We start from the raw sequence: 26,873 nt of genomic DNA, 5'->3' as shown, positions 1-26,873 counted from the left end.
ATTTGATGGCAGCTGCAAAAAATTGTGTAAAAGTGAAAATTTTAGAGCAAACTATAAAAGGATGTCTAAGAAAACATCTGCTGTTAGAGTTAAATAAGAATAGTAGTACATGACAGGAAGATGAATAGAAATTTGATTAAATTTTAAAATCAGGAACAATTAGACAGAACTCTTAGAGTATAACAATGTAATAAGTAGCATAGCAGATTATTAGATTTTTGGGAATCTACATTTTTAGACAAGTTAGTTTAGAATAATGTCAGAAAACAGAAAGCAGAAAGCTAGGGTCTGCATGATTGCCTAAGGGACTAGAAGGATTGCCTAAAGGAATAAAATTAAAGTGCAAATGAATGAATAAAAAATGAATAGATAAGATTAAATATCTAATCTAAAACAGTAAAAGGGACAGAATAATCTGAATAAAGTAATCTTCTATAGAATAGCACCTACATCAAAACTTATACAATTTCTTCTTATAATAGCTACTTCATTGGCTTGAAGAGGAGCCACATATTGTTTAACTGTAACACAAATCTTTTTGGTGTTGTTCCATTTCTCAGGAAGCTCCTGTAAATTTAAATAAAGCTCTTTTTATTTAAAAATAATTTCACAAATATTTTAAAAATTTATATTGATAAAACTATTTCTGATTTTTATAAAAATATTATTACTGAAGCCTTAATATATTTTACATAATAAGTCTTCTGTATAGAAAGATCATGCAGAATAAAACTATATTTAATAATTATCAATCTAGCAAGCATTAAAAAATTTTCAAGCAATAAATCAGGACAAATCAAAACCTGTAAAAGAGAGTGAATATCTTCACTCAGTTCTTGGTTGTACGATTTAAGTAACTCAATTGTTTGCTTCAGTGGTTCAAACATTGCATCAGTTGTTTGTGTTCGATCTTTCACTGCCATTAGATGACCCATGCATTCAACCAGACCATTTAAATCATTTTCTTGAACAGGTTTTAGCAACCCTTGATCAGTTGTTTTGATGAATGCTGATAAATTGTTCAGGCTAATGACAATCAAGTTTAATTCAAGAAATTGATTGTAACTACTTCTTCAATAATTTTTTTTTTCCCTTTAAAAAACTTTTCAATTCTATTAAATGAATCAAAAGTCACTTGAATACAAACCTATTTTTAACATGGTCAATGAGATATTGTTTAAACATAAAACTCCATCTTTTCACAATATTCAACAAGGCCTGTTTAAATGGCTTTGCATCAACACGAAACCAACCATCAAAAATGGTTACTCCATCAATTTCCTCAATTTCAGCATATAATTTCTCATAAATACCTATCTGCACAGAAAAATTAACATTAAGTTATAAATGTTTTGAAAGAAATTTAGTAAGAGAAAACATATAGAAAAAAAAAAGTGATAACTTTTCTAAAGCAGATACCAATTTATTTATTTTAAAAAATGTTATAATTCTGCAAAGTAGAGTATTTTTAAAAAAATTCCACAACCAGTAAAAATAACTTCAGGAATTTATAATATTTAAAAAAGTAAAATTAACCATAGGAATATACAACAACAAATAAGTATAAAAAAATTTAATAAAAAAATTTATACTAAATACATTTTATTTGACCTACTTGTTCTTTAAACTGCTGTAATGTAGGAGAACATTCTGGAATATCTTCTTCTCCACGTCGCTCCATTTCTTCTAGTGATAATACTCGACCATATCTTAAGAACTGGTTCATAAACTCATTGCGTTCATCAATCCATAAGTACTCAAAACAATGAAAAGAGTTGCGATAATCACATGCTTTATTCATAACATTTGAAACACGGTCAAGAATCTCTTGTTTAATCTCAGAAAGTTCCTCAACCTCTTCAATATCATTCTTCATAAAAATGAAAGAAACTCAAAGATTAAATTTGAATTAAATTTAAAAAAAGTAAAAACAAAATACTAAACTAAATACAGACATTAAATCAAAAAGTTATATAAAGATACTCTACAATACTGAAAAGGATGGAAATTCATTTTACTTTAGAGTAGAGATGATATTGAATTGATACCATTTTATTTCACAATAACAATTTAATGTTAAATGGTATGAGTGAAGAAAAAAGATAAATGAAGACTTAAAAATAAACTTACAATAGACAAATATGAAAATTTTTACCAATAAATGAGTTAAAAATCTAAGCAAAATATACCTGATAATCTGTTTGATCATAATGTGATGCAAGACGATTTATGAGACTTGCTTGATGATAAATGTCAAATAAAATCTCTTCCATAATGTTAAAAAAACCACCACTGCAATTAAAGTCTAAAGCAGGTATAAATACCATGTCAGGTACTTGTAGTTCTAGCCTTGACTCAAACAAAGGAAACTGAAGCTGTTTCACATCAGTGTTAGTAAGAAGAAATTGCAATGAACAATTGATAGTTTTTAAAAACCCTTCAACTACCATGTCATCTAAGTACTCAATATAAGATTTCCAAATTTCAGAGTCCACATTAGCTGAGAATGCTTTAATATTCTCTAAAACTAATTTGAATATTTGATCTCCTATTTCTCTGATGAAGTCATAACGTTTTTTTAAAACAAAAAGTCTCTCCTAAAAAGAAAAGCTTTAGTTAAGCAAATAAAAGGTTTTTTTTTATTCCCAAATCAAAACTTGACAAAGAGAACATAAAAATCAGATACTTACTTAACTTTAACAACACATTATACCTCAATATTTAGAAGCCCATCTTTCTTCCCATCTTTTCTATCGTAAAGTGGCATAATACTCCATTTATTCATCAGCATTTTTATTGTACTAACATTTGATTTAGCTGACTGAACATTCACCTCTAACAAATGGACCATCTCACGAGATTGATCGATGTAATCCCAAATGCCTTTATCCAGAATTAAATTGTTATTTTTTAACAAAATGATTGCTTCAAAACATAAAATAAATTTTTATAGTAAAACAAAAACTGCTTCTTCCTTTCTACTTATTATGCTTTTAATCAACTGTAGGTGCAGAACCATTTATGAAATCTTATTCAAAAGAAATGAATTAATACACATTAAAAATTCAGCAGAGTTAAAACAGTTACTATAATATTTTTTTTTAAATTATGATTGTACTAAAGAAAGGGTCATAATGTTAAAAAACACCAAGGTGCTAGTTTCATGTGTTATTTTTACAATATTTAATTTCTATGTTTAAATATCATATTTGTTGTTATTTTCAAAGCATTTTTCTACAACAGAAGTATATTTTACGAAGACTAACAAAATTTTATGAATAACCATAAAACAAACTTAGCTTATATTTTATGAATGTTGATTTTTAACATAATCAAATTTAGTTTTACTAATTTCAGTTAATAACAAGAAAAAAGTTTTATCATAAATGCAATGTTCAGATTTAAGTTTCTAGTTTGTACAAACCTTCACTGTTCCAGTTAAGCTGATCTTCAGCTTGCTTTAGTTGTATGTTGATAACATCTAGTTGATCTTTTATTAGTGGATATTCAACTTCCAAGACTGTTACACAAATTTTATTGTACCAAGCTGCAATCAAGTCAAGGTTTGTACAATACTTACTAAACTCATTATTGCGCTTATAAACAGCTAATGCACTTTCAGGAATGCTATCAAGTGAGTTATTTTCAGTCATTTCAAGATACTTTACTTCTCTAAGTACAGCAACAAGCTAAAATAAAAAAGGAATTCTTAAAAAAAATTTAACTAAAAATCTTTATTACAAGTTATTTAAATGTGGAATATACCATAAGTTCTATAGAAAACATATTTAATTAAAAAGGGAAAACTTATTGAAAATTAAATGATGTTATATAGCCTATGTTTTTAAGAAAGCCATGTTGTCAGTTTTACTATTTGACACTTTTTCTCTTTGAAAGCAGATATTACAGCTAATTGACTCTGCAGTTAAAAATCATTCAATTTTTTCATAAGTCTTAGGAGTGGGATTAGGTTTTTAAAAGATGTTAGTCAAAAACCTTACTGATGGCTTTCAAAATCAGTGAATATGGTGACAAGACCCTTGGGTAAAAAACCTAGCCATCTGAAGCAAACTACATACTCTTTTCCTTATACTCAAATGATTAAATATACTTTTCTTATGATTAGAGATAATAAATAATAGCATTTTCTACTCAAAGGTTTGGTGCAACTATTACAGCAAAGTTAGAGGACACTAATTTAGTAGTTGCTCTCAAACTTTTGGTACAACTTAAGTAGATAAAATCATTCATGGATTTTGCTGAAAGGTCTAATTGAATTTATATTTGACCACCAAAATTATTTGCAGACTGGAATACTTCAATCCAACTGTACAATATTACTTTGTTATATTTATTAAAACAATTTCTGCTGGATAAAGTTATAACAATTGATTGTAATAATAATAACTGTTAAATACCAGAGTAAAAACAAGGAATAAGGAGACAAAACATTTTAAACTTTACATGTAGAAGCTATGAGAGTTTTTCCATGAGAATTTTTCACAAAAAAAATCAAACAAAACTAACGAAGTAATAAAGATAAAAAATGAGAAAGGATAGAAAAAGCTATCAAGATTAAGAGCTTAATATTCTTAAAAAATTTTTTAAATCATTTTCTAACATTCACCTCATGTAGAGTAAATGGATTTGCTATTTCAAAAGCATAATATTAAAATAATTTGTTTTCTTTTTCAGGAAATTTTCTTTACCAATCAAAGGACAATCAATACCACAAGTATATGTATGCTGATCTTGGATTCAACTATTAAATCAAGCTTGACCTAAAGATATGCTACTTAAAGATACAAGAAGAACCATTTAAAAGCCATTTGTGACTGATAGAAACTCAACAGTTTGATAAATCGGCAAAAATCTAAGTCTTCATTTTCTGTGTATATGTTGCTAATGTCTTTTGCAATAAAAGTTATCAGAAGGCAAGTTTAACTAAAACATACCTGTGGATCAAAGTTAACAGAAATAAGATTTTTCTCTGGGCTTCTGATTATAAGAGGTTTACTCAAGTTTTGATCAGCAATTATACTAACTCCTGATGTCCATTTAGAATAGATACTGTCTTCATAACTAAATAAAAAAATCTTTTAAAAATTTTTTTTTCACAATGACTTTGATGTTCTTTGTAAGAATAAAGTACCTCTTTAACAAATTGTTCATCTCTTCATATTTTTCAAAGATAAAATTGCCAATACTAGTTTGCAAAAACCTGAAAATTCAATAATATAATATTCTAAAACTGTTACTACAAAATCTCATCTAAATAATAGTTTCTAGTCTCAAATAATGCAAGCTTATCTTTTGCCATAATTAAAATGTCTGGTAATTTTTTTTATTAGATAACTGCTTTGAGACTATTTTTTTTGTTTTATCATTTGAAGCAACTTTTAATATTACATATCTTTATAATATCCTGAAAAAGCTAATCTTGAAAACAGTTCAAGCAACTTTATAAACAACTTCTTTATTTTAATTTCTATTTGATAAATTAAATGCTTATAAATAGTTTATCTGCAATAAAAAACTTTACAATAAAGTGGCACCTGATAAATATTTTTCCCAGTTTTTTCAACCTTTTTTTTTTTAAAAAAAAAAAATTTTTTTTTGCATGTTTGTGTAACATGAAACACTAACAACAACAAAAAAGCATTTACTTTTGATTGACAGACATTTTTAGATAATGAACAGGATTGTGATATCTTAGACGCAATTGGTGTGACCACTGTAAAATGCCTGCTACAGATGGCATATTTTTGCCAGAAAGTTGTTTTTTTTTGGATGTTGCCATAACTTGATTATCAAAAACAATTTTTGCCTGATCCAACTCATCTTCTACCATTTGCAAGAGAACTTGATATTTTGTTTCAAAGTTTTTAGCAATAAGGGGGCGATCAAGAAGGGAACCAAAAATATCAATTAACTAAATTATAAATAAATAGCATGCAAGTTTAACAGACTTAGAGATGCAAATATTATCTTAAATAAAATTGGTTGTTGATTTTAACATAAGAATTCAGCTTAATTAAATTTCTAAAAGAAGTAATATTTTAAAAGAATCTAACTTTGAAAGAGGCTTCCAAACATGAACAATTGTTAAATGAATGATTGATGATAGTGGCAAGACGGATATCTAAGTCCTCAATTAGCAATTGAAATTTACAATAATCATTGTGAAAACCCTAGAAGAAACAAGAAACTGTTAAATTCTAAAACCAAATAAAAGTAGAAATGAAAAAAACTAGTTAAATGCTAAAAGAAAAATCTTGCCATATCATTAGGGTTAAGGCTGTCATACAAGCTACTTCCAAACACACGGAAACTATCTTGAAATTCAGTGAATATTTGCATAACATGGTGACTTAAAATGCGACCTTTAATGCCTCCAATTTCTACTTTTTCTAATTTATTGAACTCAATTGCAGTCTGGAATGTATTCTAAAGTAACATAAACTAAATGACAAAAATTTAATTTAAGAGTTTTATGTGAAATTATTTATACTAGAGATAAGTTCACTGCCAAAATAAAAAAAATTAATGGGATTTTAAGACAGTATTATTTCAATTTAAACCCAAATAATTTTTTTTATCAAAAATATAGTTTCTACACACAAGTCCTGCTTTAGTTAACAAAAAATACCAGAAAATAATTAGCAAAATGAAAAAATAGTCAAAATTTAGTTTTTATTATGATAAGTAATGTCATACTTTAGATGCTTTTTTTTTAATTTTATAATCAGCTTCTGTTAAGCAGTATTATATTTGCACACTTTTTGATATGAATATTATTCATATCAAGGCTGTGGACTCAGCGAGCAAAGGTAGCTGTCAAGCTGATAAGATAAGCTAACAAATTTGCATTTGTTTTGACAGAAAATTGTTTAAATAAAATATAAAAAGTAAAAACTAACCATGACCAGAAATAGTACATTTTTACTAACTCTGAATCCAGAAGCTGCTTAACAAAGACTGTAAAAATCAGTTTGAAAAACACAAAAAACCTTTAAAAAAAATATTTACTTTACTTTACAGAATAGTTGTAAAGTTCAGCAAGTACATCTTATAGTACACACATTTTTTTTTGAAATTCTACATTAATTCATACACATGTATGTTGCTTTCTCTGTTTAATATTTCTTAAACTACTTTGACTGTTTTATAGTGAAAGTTAAACAAAACGAAATAAAATTAAGAATTGAGGAATTTAAAAATTTTAAAAACTAGATGTTCCTGTTTTCTAAAATTTTTTTTACAAATCCTTTCAGATAAAACTTCAGCTGCCTGGAATAAGTTCAGAGATATTTCTTATCACATAAACAAAACTATATATTCAAACTAAACATATATTCAAACGATGGGAAAATAAGCTAGACATGTTAAATATAACAACATGTAGGTGCATCATAATTCTATGCACTGATAATGATACATCATGTAAGGAGATTGTTCTGCTGAGGTGGAGATTGTTCTGCTGAGGTGCACAATGTGTGCATTTGTTTTAGGAATATTAAGGTACCAACTTGATCTTATCTGCCTCAGTTTTAAGGAGACAAAATTAAATCAATGTCAGGCTACCAAATGAGTAAAATTGAAAAAACAGAAACAAAGAGAAAGATTAAGGCAGAGCGAAGAAAAATTGCTCACATTGTAACTTTTGAAAAACTACAAAAGGATATAAAAAAGATGCTTTGAATACAAGTGCTCCAATAGAAAAAATTAACCATGCATATCTCTGCAATGTTTTTGCAAATGGTGGGCGTGTTTTTTTAATGGTGAAGAAAAATAAAAAAGCTAAATAGAAACTGATTAAGTTTTAATTGAAAAGTAGAAGATTTTTTGGACAAAAAAGATTATAAAAGAAAAGATCGTATAAAAAGAAAAAGGAAAAAATAAATAAAGAAAATAAGGTTAAGAAAGTAAATAATTTCAAAAAGAATTTTTGGTTAAAAAAGCTTCCGTGAAAATTTCAAAGATACCAGAAAAAATATTTCTATTGAAAATCAAAAGGTAAAGTTGACAGTAAGTTTATAAAATTAGAAGAAGAAGGAAAAGTAAATATCAATACCATTTTCATATTAAAAATCAGATAAGCCAAAACAAGAAGTATGAAAAGTTTATTATTTAAAGATCATATACTAGTTAAAATTATATCTTCTTATATAAACTTAGATAATGACTTCCTTCTTAGATAATATACTTATATATACATATTATACATACACTTTTTTTCTTGATTTTCTTTTTTATGCAACTCAACTTTCACTTAGATTTTCTTTCTTTTTTTTCTTTTTTTAACCATCTTTTTTCTGTAACTTTTTAATGATGGTAGTGAAACAAGCTTGTGGTATATGCTTTGAAGCAGTAGCTAAAAATCAATCAGCTATCCAATGTGATTTATGTGACAAGTGGATACACATAAAATGTAATCAAGTTGACAAACTGACATATGAAAAAATCAAAACTTTAAATACTTGGTACTGCCTAATCTGTACAAAAACATTTCTTCTTTTCTCTAATATTTTTGATTAAGAGTTATCTACCACTCTTGCAGGAAAGTCACTGAAATTTAACCTCGTTAAAAACTATCTGATAATCCAAATTTGAAAAACCTTTTTGGGGATCTCAATGACTCATCTTATACTTCAATCAACTGCAAATATGTAGATGTTCCTAGGTACAATGAGTTATCCCAAAATTCTGTAAGTTATCTCCATATAAATATATCTTCACTACCATATCATATTGACAATTTTAAAATACTATTAGCATCTTTTAATAATATGCCAGATGTTATTGGAATAACTGAATCTAATTTGCATGATAAAGATGTGTCTATAACTAATGTTGATTTAGACAGATATGTAACCATTCACAAGCCAACTAAAGCTAAAAAGGGTGGTGCTTTGATGTATATTAAGTCTAGTTTAAACTTTAAAGTTATAACTGACTTGATCCTGGTTAAAAGTAAACAACTCGAATCGATATTCATTGAAGTAATAAATGCTAAAAAAAAGCAACTTAATAGTTGGTTGTTTATATCGTCATCCAACAATGTGTCCATCTGAATTTGTTGACCATTACCTAAATTCTCTTCTTGAGAAAATTAGCTTAGACAAAAAGAAGTTTATGTTAATGGAGATTTGAATTTTGACTTGCTCAAATACAATACATCCAATGAAGTTTCATATTTTTTAGAATCAATGGTTTCAAATTCTCTTTTTCATTTTATCATACAGCCTAAACGCATAACCACTCATTCTGAAACAGTAATTGATAACATTTTTTTAAATTTTTATTCTTCTGATATAATCTCAGGAAACCTTACCGCTTCAATATCTGATCATCTTGCTCAGTTTATAATAATGCCACATTCCAAAATGCAAACTTCACCTAAACCTATTTTTAGGAGGTGCTTTAAAAACTTTAAAAAAGCTGAATTTATCCAAGATATTTCAAATGTTGAATAGGATGACTTTATAAAAGAAGAAAATGACGTCAATTACTCCATTAAAAAGCTAATCGAAATTTCTGATTATATTTTGAACAAAGATCCCCCTTACAAAAAATTGACAAAAGATCAAGTAACTAGCAATAATAAACCTTGGATAACAAAAGGCATTCTCAAGTCAATAACAATTAAAAACAAACTTTATAAAAAATATTAAAATCAAAAGACTGTAGAAAGAAAAATTTACTTTTTATAAATTTTAAACAATATTATAATAGTATAAGCAATCTTATAAAGTTTAGCAAAAAGGAATATTACACAAACTTTTTTAGACACAATATCAATAATATAAAAAACACCTGAAAGGGTATAAAAGAATTGATAAATGTAAAGCCAAATAAAAGTTACTCCTCAACAAGCATACTGATCAACAACAAATACAAAATAATCCTAAAGCTCTAATTTCTAATCATTTTAACAATTTCTTTACTACGATTGCTTCAAAATTATCCAATCGAATTCCAAATTCTAAATTCAACTTTCAAAAGTATCTGACCAATCCTAATAGCAACACTTTTTATGTGCAACCAATAACTGAAGAGGAAACCCTCGACTATATAAATTCCACTATCATAAAATGTAAGAGTGTTGGACCGAACAGCCTTCCAACAAAACTTCTTAAACTGGCGTCAAAAAATCTATGCAAACCACTAAGTATCATCCTAAGTATTTCATTTTGCAAAGGAATATTTCCTAATGTCTTCAAGCTGGCCCAAGTTATTCCAGTCCACAAAAAAGGATCTACAGTTGACTGCACCAACTATCGTCTGATCTCTCTTCTATCTAATTTAAGAAAAATTTTTGAAAAAGTTATGCATAATAAATTATACGACTTCCTAAACCAAAATCAATGTTTATATAAACACCAGTTTGGTTTTCGTAAAAAGCATTCTACAGCTCACGCTCTTATTGAAATTACAGAAAGTATAAGAGTTGCTCTTGATAATGGAAACTTTGCCTGTGGGGTTTTCATTGATTTACAAAAAGCTTTTGACAATGTAGACCATGACATTCTCCTATCAAAGCTTAACTATTATGGTTTATACAGCATACCATTGCAATGGTTTAAATCATACCTTTCCAATCGTCAACAGTTTGTTACTTTAAATGGCACCTTTTCAGACATTAAAAGCGTTTGCATTGATATTCCTCAGGGATCCATATTAGGTCCTCTTCTCTTTATTATTTACATCAATGATCTTAATTTTTCTATCAAACATTCAAATACGTATCATTTTGCTGATGATACAAATCTTCAATTAACAACAAACTCCCTCAAAAAACTAAGTAAATATATTAATGAGGATATGGCCAGTCTTGTTCAATGGCTCCGAGCAAATGAAATCTCATTGAATACTAAAAAAACAGAAATAGTAATATTTAAGACGCAGTATACTAACTTTTCTAAAAAAACTAACAAGATACTTCCAAAATACTTGAACTTTAGAATAAGTGGCCAAAAGCTGCCTTTGTCTAGTTACATAACTTATCTTGGTGTTATGATAGATGAGAAACTTTCATATAAAACAAATATAAATAACCTTGCTCTCAAACTAAACCATTCCAATGGCATGTTAGCAAAAATTCGACACTACGTTAATTTTGAAACATTACTATCTGTATATCACGCAATTTTTGGTTCACATTTACAATATGCATGCCAAGTTTGGGGACAATCTAAAACCGTCTGTCTTTCTAAAATTGTTTCGCTTCAAAATAGAGCAATATGAATAGTTTCTGTTCAAGAGACTTCCCTAATGACATCCTGTATCCAAAGTTCTTTGTTTCTATGATTTAATCCAGTTTCTAAATTGTTCATTTGTCTGGGATCAACAACACGGTCTCCTTCCTTTGATATTTCATAACTACTTTAATAGTAGGACAACATGTGGGCATAACCTAAGATCAGTCACTTTTAACAACTTAACCATCCCACAAAAACAGACAACTAAACATGGAAAAAATTCCATTACATATCAGTGTATCCTTTCTTGGAACACCCTTCCGTACACCCTAAAAACAGATTTAATGCTTAAATCCAAGAATCTGTTCTTAAAGTCACTCCATCATTTTTACCTAGAAAGTTACGCTTAACTTTATTCTTTACCTTTATAATATAAATTTTTGTAAAGTTATACTTTTACTATGTGACTAGTTTATCTATTATGTTTTTCTCTTGTCTTTTCTTTATATTATTTAGGTCATTGCATTTTATTAGTGAACTACTATTTGCAATGACCTGTGTTTTTTGTAACATCCTTAACACAAAATATATATTGATTGATTGAATGTACTCTAAGAATCTGAGTTGCAGGATGTGAGTAAAGAAATTTCAACTAATTATGTAAGTATTTATTAAAGTAATATTTGCAGATGAATGAAAAGACTATGGTTTTGATTGAAAACTATGGTTTTGATTGAAAATTCACTTGCACTAAAAGATTCCATTAAAGAACAGAAAAGCAGGAAAATTTCAGTGTTATTTCTGAACTAGATGGTAGCTATTTGACCCACTACACATCTAATAGCAATTGATTTAGATTCCACAAACTCAATGGCAGTGTCTAGTAATGAGCCCTACTTAATAACTACAAAAATAATCCATCTGGATTATTGACTCATCTGGGGAGAAAACGTTTATGACCTGTTAGCATCTTGCATACTAATGAGAACACTTAAGGCACTTGATAACAAACATATATGGTCCCACAAAATCTAAAGATAAATTTACTAGGTCAATAGACAAACTTTGATCAAAGGTAAATCAAATAAAATTGCTAGAAAAGTCTTAACCTATTTACCAGATTTAATCCTAGAAAAAAATTCCTAAACTCTCTTTTTGAGAAATCTGGTTAAATTTCAAACCTAGTATTTGAACTATTGATATTAGGAATTGTTTGGAGCTTGATTTTTAAGCTAATGACCCTAAGCATACATATGTAGATATGTATCTAAAAGAACCATACTAAGAAGTAAAACTTGAATATTTAAAAAACTAATAGGTTAAAAATGTGCATGGCAATAATCAAGGCATGTGGAGGATATATCCACATAGATAAAAATTATATATTCAGTCTAGTTTTGTTTGGTAATAATTTTTATTTGTTCTTGATACTTGTATTTTATGTGCTTATGTATCACACTTTGGGTTAAGAACTTTAAAAAATGGTAATGCTAATAATATTTCACATAAAATAAAGAAAAATCCAATTGCTCCTTGCTTATTTCAACCTTTTGATGGTGGTATATATACATAAAATATTTACCTGTACTAGTGCTAAGCGATTGATGAATAAATCATATCTGGTGAAGACTAACTCACTTGCAAACTCCCAATTTTTTACTGGTTGGTTATCTTTAAAGTAAGAAGGTAAGTTTTTACGTATATTTTCAAATTGAATTTTATATTCCTCTAACATATTCAGTGCTATTTTGACTTTCTTTGAGGATTCCTCCAGTTCACACTTAAAAATCTCAGTAGGATCCAGATAATTTCTAGCCTAAAAAATAAAACTTCCAGATCAAATTCTATTTAAATCATTTTTCTAAATTAAACTTGTTAAAAAAAAGAATGTTCAATGGTTACAGCAGTTTGTTAAAATTCTTTCAAAATTTAGCAATTTGGTTTACTAATTTTAAAGATAAAAAAAGTTCTACAAAGCTTTCAGAGTTTTGAAAGAAAATCAACAAACTATTGTATAATCATAAATTTGCTAGTTAATTAGAAATAAGTATAAATTTTTGATAATGCAATAAAAATACTGATCATGAAATATTCTTTTTTACTTAATATAATGCATGTAACTTTAATAGTGGATGGTTTTAAGATAATATTATAGAATCCAGGGTAAATAATATGAATGATAAAAAAAGGCTTTAAAGGTGAAGAATAAAAAAACTAACAAGATATATAAGCAAGTTTCCAATTTCTTGTAATAATACTATAATACGCCCTGGCTTGCAATAATGCTTTGATTTCACCCAAAGCAGTCCAACTGCATGCATCAAGGGACACAAAAAATAATGCACTTCAGGAATTTCTAGTTGATCTAATTCTTCTAGAGGTCGTCTAAGTGGTTTTAAATGCATATTGATATCATATGCTTCATCTAAGGCTGTGAAAACAAACTATTTTTTTACATAATATTTTTTCAAATAGAAAAAGCATAAAAGACAAAAAAATTTTTAAAAACATCTTAGTCTAATGCTGCTAAAAGAATATATGTATTTATTTAGGAGCATTTAGATGTTTAGGACCATTGCAGATTTATTAAAATTTAAAAACTTTACAATAAATACCAACAAAAACTCTATAAACAAAACTTAAGACTTAAGAATTACCCTTTACAACTGATTTAAATAGCTTTTTGAAAGAAGCAAAGTAACTGCTATTTGATAATTGTAAAAGCTTAGCCATTTTCTTTACTCTTGTTTCTTGCAGCTAAATTTCAATATAAATATCATTTAAACTATACCAAGGAAAAAGATAGACAAAAAAAAAGAACAGAAATTAACCTGTAGAAAAATGTTTTCCAAGTTTATTGATCTTGATTTCCAAAAGTTAAGTTCAACAATCGGTCCGGGGTTTAAACCCTCTATCAAGGCTTGAGCAGAACTTCGTTTTAATACTTTAGATATCTGATGTGTCCAATCAATGACCACTGATTCAATGCTATGTACTAGCAATCTATCTGACTCAGATAGCTCTACAACTCTAAAGAACATTAAAACGAAAAAAAAAAGCAGTTGAAAAATAACAAAATTGAAAACACACTATGAAAAAAACTAAGCTAAAATTATTTTTTTTTTATATAATTTAACATTATGATTTTATATTTCATCAAACAGTCTCTGTTGATAACATATATGTGCAAACACACTTATGTGTTAGATTTTATAAAACTATTAAATATATTATGAATTGAGTAACACACAGATATATTTTATATATATATATATATATATATATATATATATATATATATATATATATATATATATAAAATATATATATATATATATTATATATATATATATATATATATATATATATATATGTATATATATATGTATGTATATATATATATATATATATATATATATATATATATATATATATATATATATATATATATATATATATATATATATATATATATATATATTCATGCATAGACAAATTATTTTAAAATATTATCTTATTTACTTTTCATTAGAAAATTCCTTGAAACTTTCTAATCCAATAGGTAGTGGCAGAAGTGTTCGTCCTTTATATTGTCCAGAGATGATGAAAACATTATTTTTTAGATTAACAGCATGATGCAATATATCTTGTGATACAACATTAGGCCAACTTGTCTGATTTTTCTCATTTGATAGTAAAGGAATAAAAACCTATTAAAAAAATAAAGAAGCATTTGAATGATTAATTACTTTAATTTATAAATAAATAAAAACTACTATTACTACAAGTGCTATTTTACTTGTTATTCATAAAAATCTCCCATTAAAAGTAGTTAACCTGATTTTTATTACAACTATAAATATCTATTAAATCAATTTTTCAACCCATAATTTGAGTCTCTATCTAACAATAAGAATTATTAGTGAAACAAATTTTTAGTGCTTAGCAATAATATGCATAGATAGATAGATAGATAGATAGATAGATAGATAGATAGATAGATAGATAGATAGATAGATAGATAGATACATACATACATACATACATACATACATACATACATACATACATACATACATACATACATACATACATACATACATACATACATACATACATACATACATACATACATACATACATACATACATACATACATACATACATACATACATACATACATACATACATACATACATACATACATACATACATACATACATACATACATACATATATATATATATATATATATATATATATATATATATATATATATATATATATATATATATATATATACATATATATTGTGTACCTCATCAACCAAAGCTGAAAGTTGATCCAATGGTGCAGATGATATATCTCCAATTATCAGTGATCCTTTATATTTATCTTTTGATATTATCTCATTTTTCTCTTTTTTAATGAAGTATATTGTTTTGCTTTTGGATCCAAAAGCAAAAAAATAACCTGGAACAAGTACTCCAGCGCTTGTTAGAGTTATGAATAACTGAAAATTATCTGTCTTTTCAAAAAATTCTATAATTATTTTTTTATATTCATCGTTTCCAACTAGCTTTGTCCACTTATCTGCTTTCAATTTAAAAGTTTTTAGAACAAACTCACTTAAATAATCAAGTCTTAGATCAGAAAAATCCATGAAATGAATGCGCAGAAATCTGACCCAATTAGTTAATATTTTAGTATGGACAACAGTATTAATTACCAAAATTAATATGATGCCTGTTTTTAAAGTGATTTATGGTTATTTTCGAACGTAGAATTGTAATGGCGAAGCGGTTGCTTAGTGATAAGTTCGATTTCTGATTTCTCACAGACACTTAACTCGCGCCCTGCTAAATAGTGTACCGTTGCGGTTCTAAAAATAGATTTAATGAATATTTCGCAAAGCTTACTGGGATCGAAATGCGGACAAGCATAACAAAATGCAAGTAAGTTTACTACCAGTGCAAGTAGAAAAATTGTCTAAGGGTGCAACAAAACACTGTTGTTGGGGTTTATGCACATCAGATTCTCTCTACCCTGAAAGTTTGCCACCTGGTGTATATTTTTTAAGATTTCAAAAAGTTGGAAATATAAAAGATTCGACGACAAAATGTGAAAAACTCCAGCAAAGTTTGAGAACAGATAAATGCAAGATATGGCTTCATGCTTGTGGTCGTAAATTTTTTCCTACGTATAAAGTTAAAAAAGACACCTATATTTGTTCCTTGCATTTTATTGGAGGAAAGGGTCCTTCTGAAGAAAATCCACATCTTATATGTGCGAGTCATTCAAAAGATCAGTTGGAGAAAAATAATAAAAGAAAAAGAAAATTACCGATTATTTGAAATAATGTTTCTAAACTGAAAAGTTTACATTGTGTAGATTTTATCGTCAAAATGATAACAACAATATTAACACAGTTTCTAATCTCTCTGTTAGTTCTTATAACACTACAGATTCTGTAACAGTTACAGAGTGCAATATTGATGATGTTATTGCTGGGAATAGCAATGACTTTATTTTAGATTCTTCTTCATCATTTACTGCTACAATATATGCTAAATCTACTCAAACTATTTATGATAAATTTATGCTTGGAGCAAAGATTGAAACAATAGTTTTAAAAAATAGTTTAAATCAAAATCAAGAAAATCACGCTCTTTTAAATCAGACTTTACCTAATTCGTTGTATTGTTTAGTTGCAAATACGTCGATGGAAAATATTTTATTTTCAGAAAAAAGTTGCAAATATTTTATTGGTATTACTGAATTTCAATTTTCTACTTTGTACAACTTTCTTGGACCAGCAAAGTATAAACTTTCATATTGGAACAGCTCTAGGAGTATGAGAGTCTTTGAAGTTATCTGTAAAAGAGCAACTCTCTGTCACATTGTTGAGACTAAGAAGAGGTTTCAATATTTTTACTCTTGCTCAGTGGTTTAATGTTAGTGAATTTTTTATTTGTTCTATTTTCACAGCATGGATAATGTTCATTTTTTTATCATTTTAAGGAGCTTCAAATTTTTCCAGAAAGACAAGTTTATGAAAGAAATCTTCCATTTTTCCAGAAATTTAGACCATTTAAGAATATCCGTGCCATCATTGACTGTACAGAGTTTAGGTGTGAGGTGCTGGAGAATTATGCGCAGCAAGGAAATACTTATTCTTCGTATAAAAGCCATTGCACAATGAAATGTCTTATTGCAACTAATCCAAATGGTGCTGCATCATTTATATCAGATTTATACGAGGGTAGCATTAGTGATGTGGCTTTATTTCAAAAGTGTGGAATTATGGAGCTTATTAACTTTCAAGATATCTTTTTTGTTGATAAAGGATTTACTATTCAAGACTTGCTTCTACAAAAGCAAGCAACTATATTTATTCCACCATTTTTAGGTGACCATGAAATGTTTACAAAAGAAGAGGTAATTCAAACAAAAAGAATTGCAAAAGCACGAGTTCATGTTGAACAGTTTAATGAATGTTTGAAAAAGTTTAGATTACTTGATAGAGTAATGCCTCTTTCTTTAGCACCAATAGCATCTCAATTAGTCTTTGTTGCATCATGCTTGGTAAACTTTCAACAATGTTTGTGTGTTTGAATATCTTTGTATTAAATACATTTGGATGTTTTTAATTATTTTTGTAAGTTTTGTAAGTTTGTTAATAATGCATCTCATTCCATAGGTTTTAAGAATAAACACTAAATTTCAACCCTGAAAACTGTATTCAAATTAGTGTTAAATAATTTTAACTTGCTTTTTTGTGTGTTTAAGTAATTGTTGTTCCTTTGTTTTAATTTATAATAGTTTTCTTTGGTTGGTACTTTCTTTGGTATTTAAAAGGAAAGTAATATAATTAAGTTTGAAATTGTTTTTTAATGAGTTGGGTTTTTTTGTCGTTGTTGTTTAGCTAATGGATATTTTCCTTGATTTGTTAAATAATTTTTAAGTTAATTTTTAATTTAATTACTAAGTTATTAAGTAACCCAAAAAGTAGAAGTAATACATACATGGTGTCAGCAAGTTCAGGGAAAACAGGGAATAGTCAGGGAATTCAGTTTTCTAATTTATCATTTTTTATCATTTTTGTTGAGAAAAACTAAGACACTTGTTGCAGTGTTATACATTTTTGTGTTGTTTGTCTGCATTTCGATCCCATAATCCTTAGTTTTAATTTATTTAAAATATGCGCGACCAAAGCAAAACGGTGCCCTATTGTGCCTGTGCACAGTGGGTCAGAATGCCCATTTTTGTGCCAAAATTATTTTTTTATTAAATATTATTAAATTTGATATAAATAACATACTTAGAGCTTCTAAACATATTTGTGACTAAAAAAAATGATTTTATTAATTTTTTTTCTTAATAATTAAAAATACAGCAAAAAAAAATTTAAAAATGCATTTTTTCACATCTTATCAACTCAATTCAAACACAATCCACAGAACAAACATTAAAAAAATACATTTTACTGTTTTTAATAGGTACACAATCTTATGAAAAAAATACTTTCATGTCTTATCAACTCATTCAAACACAATTTACAACTTTAAGGCAACCATCTATGTCTGCATATATTTAAATGAAGTATTTACAAATTTAAAATGTTATCTCCTGATAATAATAACTCCAAAACCTCAACAGGAAAGTCTTTCTTTTTTGAAGTGCAGGTTTTCCTCAAAGATGCTATGACAGGATCAGATGAGCATAGAAATCTTTTCAAAATGTCCTCATTTGCCATACATCTTGAAGCTTTTCGAGCATGACGTTTACGAAACCGTTTGAAAATTTTTTTTGTTGCCTCCTGTGCTTCTTCACTCATCATTCCAATTGGCAGTGAGATTCTATAAATGATGGCTGGGCCGTGGATCAGCAGTTTGTGGAGGCTTTGTGGCATGTAGTACCATGGGTACAGTTTCACAAACAATTTTGCAGATTCTGTGCACATCATGGTAAACTTTTCAGTATTTATTTCATAACCACTTGATATGCTTGACAAAATAATGTGCAATTTTAAAATTAGTTCCTTATTGACACCTGTTATATTTGCAAAAGAAATGGCATCAGTAAATGCTCGTCGAGAAGTGTTGCCATCATTAGATGTACCAGATCCTCCAGACTTTGGTTGATCAACAACAAGGCCCATCTGTTGAAGAAAAGCTTGTTGGATGTGAGTCTTTGTTTCAGCAACTTGTGCTTTGTCTTCTGCTGTTCTTGCTTGCCACTTTTTGATAGGCAACTTGTAACCAATATGCAGAAAACATTCAAAACATTGAAACCAGCAATGCAGTGTAGATAAACCATACTGCAAGCCTTTTGCCTGGTAATTTCTTACTATACAGGCATCAATGTTGTTCACCTCTTTTGGTGAGCATCCACAGATAGAGCAACACTGACTTGAGTTAGTGGCCTTAGATAAAACTGTGTGTACTTTTCCATCAATCATTGTTATTTCAATCATATGCTTTATTTGAAGTACTTTTCCATTGTTTAATATAATTTTTGTACTATTTAAATTCCTTATTTCTTCTTTTAGTTGAGCTTCTTCAGAGATTATAATATCTTTAGACTCTTTCTCGAACTGAAAACGCAAAGGGCGACAATACAGAGTTGATGATGGTTTTAGGTTTCGCCACAAAGTTGTCTTTTTTCCACCAGCAAATGAGCTCAAGTCAAGTGGTACTATGCAAGTTAAAAACAATGACTCTTCTATTTGTATATTACGGATACCATCTTTAGACACTGTTTGCTTATAGACACTTTGTCCTGTTGAGCCATCAAATCCTGCCTTGTGTCTTAAAGTAGCAAATATGGTTGTATCACCAGCAACTGTTTCAATAACTTCATTCTGTACTTGACATAGTCTTTGTGCAGTGTGGTCGACCAAGCTCTGCATTGAGATTTTAGCAAAAAATCATCTATCTCTATTTCATTTGGATAGCAAGATAATTTTGCTGCCTTTATTATGTGATATGAAGGATAAAGTTCACAGTTTTTTCTCAAAGCAGCATTTCGATGTAGTTGATATCCATCTTTGGTCATATTTGTATCTAAAAGTAAAGCTAGAGCCTCATTGCCAGAGAGTTGTTGAGATATTTTGTTACTATTGCCAAAAATTCTCTTTACTGCATGTACCTCATCAAGTTTATTTTCTTTTTTAAGAGAAACTTTTGCTGCAAAAAGTAGTTCATTCGATGAATGCCCATGTTGTAGAGAGTTGGTGCGCCTGTACTTTGTTCGAAGTGAACATTCATTAAAATTCTCAATTGAAGGCCTGCCACGTGTATCTTGTTTCACAGGAATATCAGTAAAAACATCATTCTCTGTCTGTAGCCACTCTTTATGCTTTTTTTTGAAACAAATACGGTTACCTTTTAAGTCCTGGCATCTCTTTCTTATATGAGTTAGCAATGTTTCCAGCTTAGGGTTAGGGTTTACCAGATTCATACCATTGATAACATCCTTTAAAACACCATGGTCAGAGATTTTTAATTTATTTTCTAGCATGTAGGTATATATTAGAAATGGGAATCGAACCTTTTTTTTAAAGTTCGGGTTAGGTTCGGTTCGATTATATCTAATGTTCGAGTTCGGTTCTTAAGCACAGCTCGGGTTCGGTTCGGTTCGGTATCAACACAACTGTTTTTTTATTAGTTACAAAGCTTTACATTCACATTGATAAAACACAAATAAATTAAAGTTATATTAAGTAGTTAAATCATTGCAAATAATTTGAAATAATTTGCAATGCTTTTATACTGCAAGTTCAAAAGTTCAAAAAACAATGCAGTTGCTAATAGCTGCAGTTAAAGTGTACAAAACATTAAAGCAGTAACTTTCTGAACACAGATAATGGTAGCTTAAGTAGCCTACTGTCAAAAGTTTAGCTTAGTCTTTAAAGAAATAATAACTTATGGCTTAAATAATTTTGAGTTAAACAAATTATTTAGAAAAAAATTTAAAAAATAAAATATATTTTAAAAGTAATTATTACTTACTAAAATTACTAACTCATTTTCTCCCAACACTTAAAATGAGAGATAGAACAAAATAATTCTAAATTCGCGGTATGTTACACATAAGGTTATGTGTTATGTTTTGTATTATGTTATGTATTGTAGTGATGTGCAAATTGCAAAATTTTCACATTTTCAAACGAATTTGGCTTGGTTAGGGTAAGGACAGTTGGTTTAATTTGTTTCGTTCCCAACAGTTTTAAAGTTCGGGTTCGGTTCGGTTTAGTAACAAGTAAAGTTCGAGTTCGGTTCGGTTCTTTCGTAAATAAGGTTCTAGTTCGGTTCGTTCGTTTCGGATTCGGTTCGTTTCCCATCTCTAGTATATATATCAATGTATTTCATTTTAACCTATAAATTCTAAAATACATTGATTAGAAATCATTTAAATGACAGTATATTTATGCCTAAAAGTTTAAAGATGATGTGTTTTATTTATAATTAAAAAGCCAAGTGATTAATTAAAAATTAACTAATTAAAAAAACCCGTGATTTGTTTGTCGCGGGCAAAATTTTAGTTATAACCTGCTATCTAAAAGTTAATTTGTGGGCAAGGTGGTACTTTGTTGAAGCTAAAACTAACTTTAAATTATAATATATATACTTAGTAAAGATTTTAATGCATTTTCAGACTGGAGGATATTGGAGGTTTTTTTAATTAAATAAAGTAAGCAAAAATTTACACAAAAAAAACCTGTAAACACACATCATCTTAAAAATTAAATAAAATTTCTTACTTACAAGCAAAAAATTTGCAAGTAAGTTATTTTGTTTCAAAGAGTATCAATCTATCAATATATATAAAAATTATAGCGCAAATAATTTTAATTAAAAAATAGGTAACAGTTTCTGTGTAGCAACACATATATTTTATTAACTTTTATTTTAAAACTTACAAATCTGGCAAAAAAAATTAACTTCAACAGGCCATATAAAATTTAATATAAAAGCTAAAAAATATCTTTTTTTTAAAGCTTGATAAGTATGGAAAACAACTATTACCATTAAACCCACGTTGAACAAAAATTTTTTTTTTAATTTTGGCACACCTTGACCCACTGTGCTGTGTCACGTTAAAAAAGTAGCTCGTTAAACAAGACTGACAGTTATGCGCATGCGCAGATACGCAGCAACAACGCGCAAAACGAGGATATTGAGCCGACGCGATACCGCTTATATCATACTTAAGTAATAATATTTTATATTACTAAATTTAGTAATATAAAATATTATTACTTTAGTATGAATATTTCCATTGTTTTCTGTTATAAGAATCAATTTTAAAATGTTATAACTTAAGTAAAAATATTTTGAAATGTTTTTTTATAACAGGTGATATGTAAATTTTTTATTTATAAATAGTATTACTATTTATAAATATTATTATAAATTTTCCTTATATTATTATAATATATCATTATAAATATTACTCAAGTAATGATATTTTAAAGTTCTTTTTTGTAATAGGTAATATGTAAATTTTTTATTTATAAATAGTGACATGTGTAAGCAACTGAAATCAGTTTTATGTAAGTTGAAAGTTAAACGTTACCATGTAAGATATTTACGAAAAAAAGGATTAAGCAACTAAAATATATACAAAACACATATAAATCAAAATTAAATATATTTTTAAAATAAATTAATTTGAATCTGTCGAATCATCAAAAAAATTGGATCGGCTAAACATCCGATATTTTCTGGGCATTGGTCTTCATAATTCATATGAATTACGAAGACCAATGTGTGCAGCATCTAAAAAATAATATAAAATTAAATTTTGACATATCAATAATTACAATATAGTATAAATCATAGCGTAGTTAGGTTACTGATAAACGACTTTTATTTAAGGTGACATTATTGCTATTGATAATGCAATTAATGGAGTGTATGCACCTCCAGCCGATATAGACTTCCAGCCAGAAGAGTATACCTATTTATATAATTACTAATTAAGTAAAAAGTTACTTTGGCATTTTGGATCAGGATGTGCACTGTCACAATCATTTGTATCCATAGCATTATTCAATTTCTTTTATTCAACAGCCCCTATAAAAATTTATATATATATATATATATATATATATATATATATATATATATATATATATATATATATATATATATATATATATATATATATATATAATTATTAATATTATTTATCTAAAAAAGAATTACTTTTAAAATGTTTTGGATCAGGTTGCGTAGCCTCTTTTTTATCCATGCTTGTGTTTTTTGATCCACCACATTCAAAAGTACCTAAATAAATTGGTTTTATATATCTTTAAATGCCATCCCATCACAATTTATAGAAAACATTGGAAAAACTCTAACCAAGGATTGAACTTGTGCACTATGATTTTTGTCTAAATAAAATATTAAATTACACTAAAGCTATATAGTATAAAGTAAACTGTTACAATTACAAAAAGATTAGATAAACTACAACATTATATTTTTATGTCATAAACCTTAAATGATATCAAACTTTGTTATAACAATATAAAACTTTAATTTTCTGTATATTTATACCAAAGTTTCAAATTATTTACAGATAAATGATTTGTATTTTTATTATTATTTTATTGATACTATTAATTATTTAATATTATTTACCAAGAATTGTTATAAAAAACAATGACGATTTCGAACTTGCCCTTTGCCTATCAAATCATGATTTGATGCCATTAATAAATTATAGAGCTAGTTTATACAAGTATAAATATAATAATTACAAATAAAGAATTATAATAACTTATGCTATAATTAAAAGGCTACAAAACAAACTGTCGAAGAAAAAAAAGTGGTTTCACTAATTTATTACTGCTCTGTTCTTTAAGAAAATTAAGCAAGATTATAATTTAATACTGTTGAATTTTAATGGTATTTAATAGTACCATTAAAATTTAACAGCATTAAATAATAATATCAATATACTTAGATTTATTTTGACAACAATTCTACATATTAACAGTATTAATAAAATCAAGATTATTAATAATTGTTAATAATCTTCAGTGTTAACACAACTAAAGTGTTAACACTGTTAAGTTTTAATCATAAAAATGATTAACACTCTTAAATTTTAATGATTAAAATTTAAGAGTGTTATAAATAATCTTGATTTATATACCATTAAATGGAAATACTGCAGTTAAGCGGCGTAAAATAATTTAATATTTTTGCTTTTAGCGCTCTCGCTCGCAGAGGCTAAAAGTTTTTAAACTAATTATAAAAACCAAAGTAGATAAATTTCAAAGTAGTTATTTTTTAAATTCGTTTTTGTTTAATATTTTTGTTTTTTGTTTTTATTGTTGATATTTAATTATTTTATCAATTATATTGTTAATATTTACTTATTACATTATTAATTATGTAAAGGAATTTAAATTTTTATATTTTATGATTGTATAATTTTAGTTTGTTTTAGACAAATTTCTTATTACAATTATAGTATACTACAATTATACAAATATAGGATACTACAATTATTGTTCTTACTAAATATATTTTTTTAAAAAATATGTGGCTAAAAAAATAGCTGTTTTGTTTATCAACTACAGAGGATAATGACGAGACACACAAGATAGAAACGCCAAAAATATCGGAAGCTCTTTAAATGTTTGACCCCAGCAACCAGGGCCGCCGAGAGCCTTCAAGCCGCCCGGGACAAAACCGTTTTTGGCGCCCTTATAGATTTCGCTTCATATATATACTTAGCATAGAAGCAAATAAGTACATTATGCCTTTATAGCTACTTTAAATTTATTTCATTTTTTGCTAACTAACCGCAGCATAAACAATTTCTAACATAAATAAAATTTTTGAGCTTTTTTCGAGGCAAAAATATAAATTACTTTATCATATGACAATGAATTCGTGTGATCATTTTCAATAGACAAGATCATAAGATTTGAAAGTCGCTCTTGTCCCATGGTGGCTCTGAAATGGTTTTTTATAATCTTAAGTTTACTAAAAGATCTTTCACCCTCTGCAACGGATATTGGCAGTGTGTGAAAAATGATTAATTTCGAAAATATTCGTAAATTGCTTCAAAAATTATATATATATATATATATATATATATATATATATATATATATATATATATATATATATATATATATATATATATATATATATATATATATATATATAGACCTATATATTTCTACTAAATCACCTTCAAATAAGTATTTTGATTAGTAGCTTTGTAAAACCAACGTAATTCTTGGAGCATTTGTTTATTTTTTTCACATTCTTTTACCCTTTTGGAAGCCAATGCCCTATTTTGGGCACCAGAAAGTTTTATACGATTCATTGTTAACAGTTACTGTAAATAACCGTACGCATCAATAAAATAATAGCATTGTCAACTACGCAAACTCATCAAAAAATTATAAACTCAATCTCAAAAAGCTAATGTCATTAATCAATATTTCAATAGTTAAATATAAATCTTAAACATGAATTACCATAAATAAGTTGATCGTAAAGAGTTGAAAAATATTTACTATTACTTTTTAAATTCTGAATAGAATTATTTCTAAATTGTATTCACAGTTTTTTTATTTTTTCGAGGAATTAAAAATAATGATATAACGCGAGTAATATATACATTTCAATTATGGCATTTTAAGATTAATAAAACTATTTTTATTTTACTTTGGCATCTGGCGCCCTATCGACATCTGCCGCCCGGGACAAGCTGTCCCTTTGGCCCCCCCCCCCTCTTGGCGGCCCTGCCAGCAACACACGTGGTTCAGCCAGGATTTCATCTTCACTAATAATAGTTGTTGGAGCACTTGGTCTTCCACGACCAATACGTTGCATTTAAACAAAGATTTACCATGTTAACTAAGAATAACTATTTACTTAACATTTACGATTTATTCAGTGCAGAATTAATTAATAAAACTAATTTTTGTATATATATTTATAAGACGTATAATATATTATAAAAATGAAAAAATAAAAAAATTTAACAGTGACTATTACTTTTACTTATCTTTTGTATGAGGCTTTTCTTTTCTTTTATTTTCTTTTTATAAATTTTTAATTTTTCCATTTCGAATGTGGTTTTTTTCACGTTTCGCAATGTCACTTTCGGATTAATTTTTTTCATTTTCACCATCGCAGAGTTTAATCAAGCGTAAATTATAAATTATTTTACGCCGCTTAACTGTAGTATTACCCATTAAATTAATGGTATATAAATTTTGATTTAAATATCTATTTATATAAAGAAAAAAACATTTATTACTTATAAATACTAACTGATATTATTAAATAAAATTAACTGACAAAGTAAAAGTATAAACTTTTCTATGCATTAAAAAATGTTGTTATTTCAGAGTTTCGCCATTCAGAACTTCGCCATTCATTGAAGTATGCTGCCATTTTTCAAATTTAATTGATACATATTCGGTATTTTATTAAAATGTACCATTGAAATAAAAACAGAACCCAATCGGCTGAACGTCGGCTGAATCTCTGTTAGCCTATCGTCGGCGAACAGACATATAACCGATGCACGTAGGAGTATTTGACGATTTTAGCTGGCCAAAATTATTTCTCTCATTTTAACAGCTGAGAACTTTACCATATGACAAGAAATTGTAAATTAAATGTTTTTTGT

At 27.4% G+C, this 26,873-nt stretch overlaps 1 protein-coding gene, 1 long non-coding RNA gene and 1 pseudogene across 5 annotated transcripts in view; 1 reads left to right on the top strand and 2 right to left on the bottom strand.

Moving 5' to 3' along the window:
- Nucleotides 1–16,071, bottom strand: part of LOC145193395 (dynein beta chain, ciliary-like) — a 43,901-nt gene extending 27,830 nt beyond the window's left edge. For all 3 annotated transcript variants that reach the window (XR_016447561.1, XM_090072719.1, XM_090072720.1), the window contains exons 1-18: nucleotides 15,520–16,071; nucleotides 14,724–14,911; nucleotides 14,033–14,231; nucleotides 13,859–13,958; nucleotides 13,421–13,632; nucleotides 12,784–13,017; nucleotides 6,280–6,447; nucleotides 6,075–6,191; nucleotides 5,667–5,932; nucleotides 5,153–5,221; nucleotides 4,956–5,082; nucleotides 3,425–3,689; nucleotides 2,714–2,883; nucleotides 2,190–2,597; nucleotides 1,616–1,870; nucleotides 1,148–1,317; nucleotides 804–1,026; nucleotides 451–567 (exon numbers count right to left, since the gene is read on the bottom strand). Coding sequence is in view for 2 of the 3 variants with exons in the window: in XM_090072719.1 (XP_089928845.1) it covers nucleotides 451–567; nucleotides 804–1,026; nucleotides 1,148–1,317; nucleotides 1,616–1,870; nucleotides 2,190–2,597; nucleotides 2,714–2,883; nucleotides 3,425–3,689; nucleotides 4,956–5,082; nucleotides 5,153–5,221; nucleotides 5,667–5,932; nucleotides 6,075–6,191; nucleotides 6,280–6,447; nucleotides 12,784–13,017; nucleotides 13,421–13,632; nucleotides 13,859–13,958; nucleotides 14,033–14,231; nucleotides 14,724–14,911; nucleotides 15,520–15,864 (3,633 nt within the window). In the remaining variant the exon portion in view is untranslated. The remainder of the gene's footprint in view (nucleotides 1–450; nucleotides 568–803; nucleotides 1,027–1,147; nucleotides 1,318–1,615; nucleotides 1,871–2,189; nucleotides 2,598–2,713; nucleotides 2,884–3,424; nucleotides 3,690–4,955; nucleotides 5,083–5,152; nucleotides 5,222–5,666; nucleotides 5,933–6,074; nucleotides 6,192–6,279; nucleotides 6,448–12,783; nucleotides 13,018–13,420; nucleotides 13,633–13,858; nucleotides 13,959–14,032; nucleotides 14,232–14,723; nucleotides 14,912–15,519) is intronic.
- Nucleotide 16,072: 1 nt separating this feature from the next.
- On the top strand, nucleotides 16,073–17,816 carry LOC145192625 (uncharacterized; annotated as a pseudogene).
- A 5,068-nt stretch (nucleotides 17,817–22,884) lies between these two features.
- On the bottom strand, nucleotides 22,885–23,623 carry LOC149878388 (uncharacterized). Of its 2 annotated transcripts, XR_016447701.1 has the most exons (4): nucleotides 23,570–23,623; nucleotides 23,414–23,494; nucleotides 23,201–23,281; nucleotides 22,885–22,984 (listed from the first exon to the last, which is right to left on the bottom strand). It is a non-coding gene; the product is annotated as an uncharacterized LOC149878388 (long non-coding RNA). The 2 variants fall into 2 exon arrangements; XR_016447700.1 differs by having other exon boundaries at nucleotides 23,414–23,602.
- Nucleotides 23,624–26,873: the final 3,250 nt, after the last annotated feature.

Source organism: Hydra viridissima, unplaced genomic scaffold, assembly GCF_058129835.1.
Source record: "Hydra viridissima isolate aposymbiotic clone 2 unplaced genomic scaffold, HvirCarnegie_v1 scaffold_15, whole genome shotgun sequence".
Lineage (NCBI taxonomy): Eukaryota > Metazoa > Cnidaria > Hydrozoa > Anthoathecata > Hydridae > Hydra > Hydra viridissima.
This window is presented reverse-complemented; position numbering and strand designations above follow the sequence as displayed.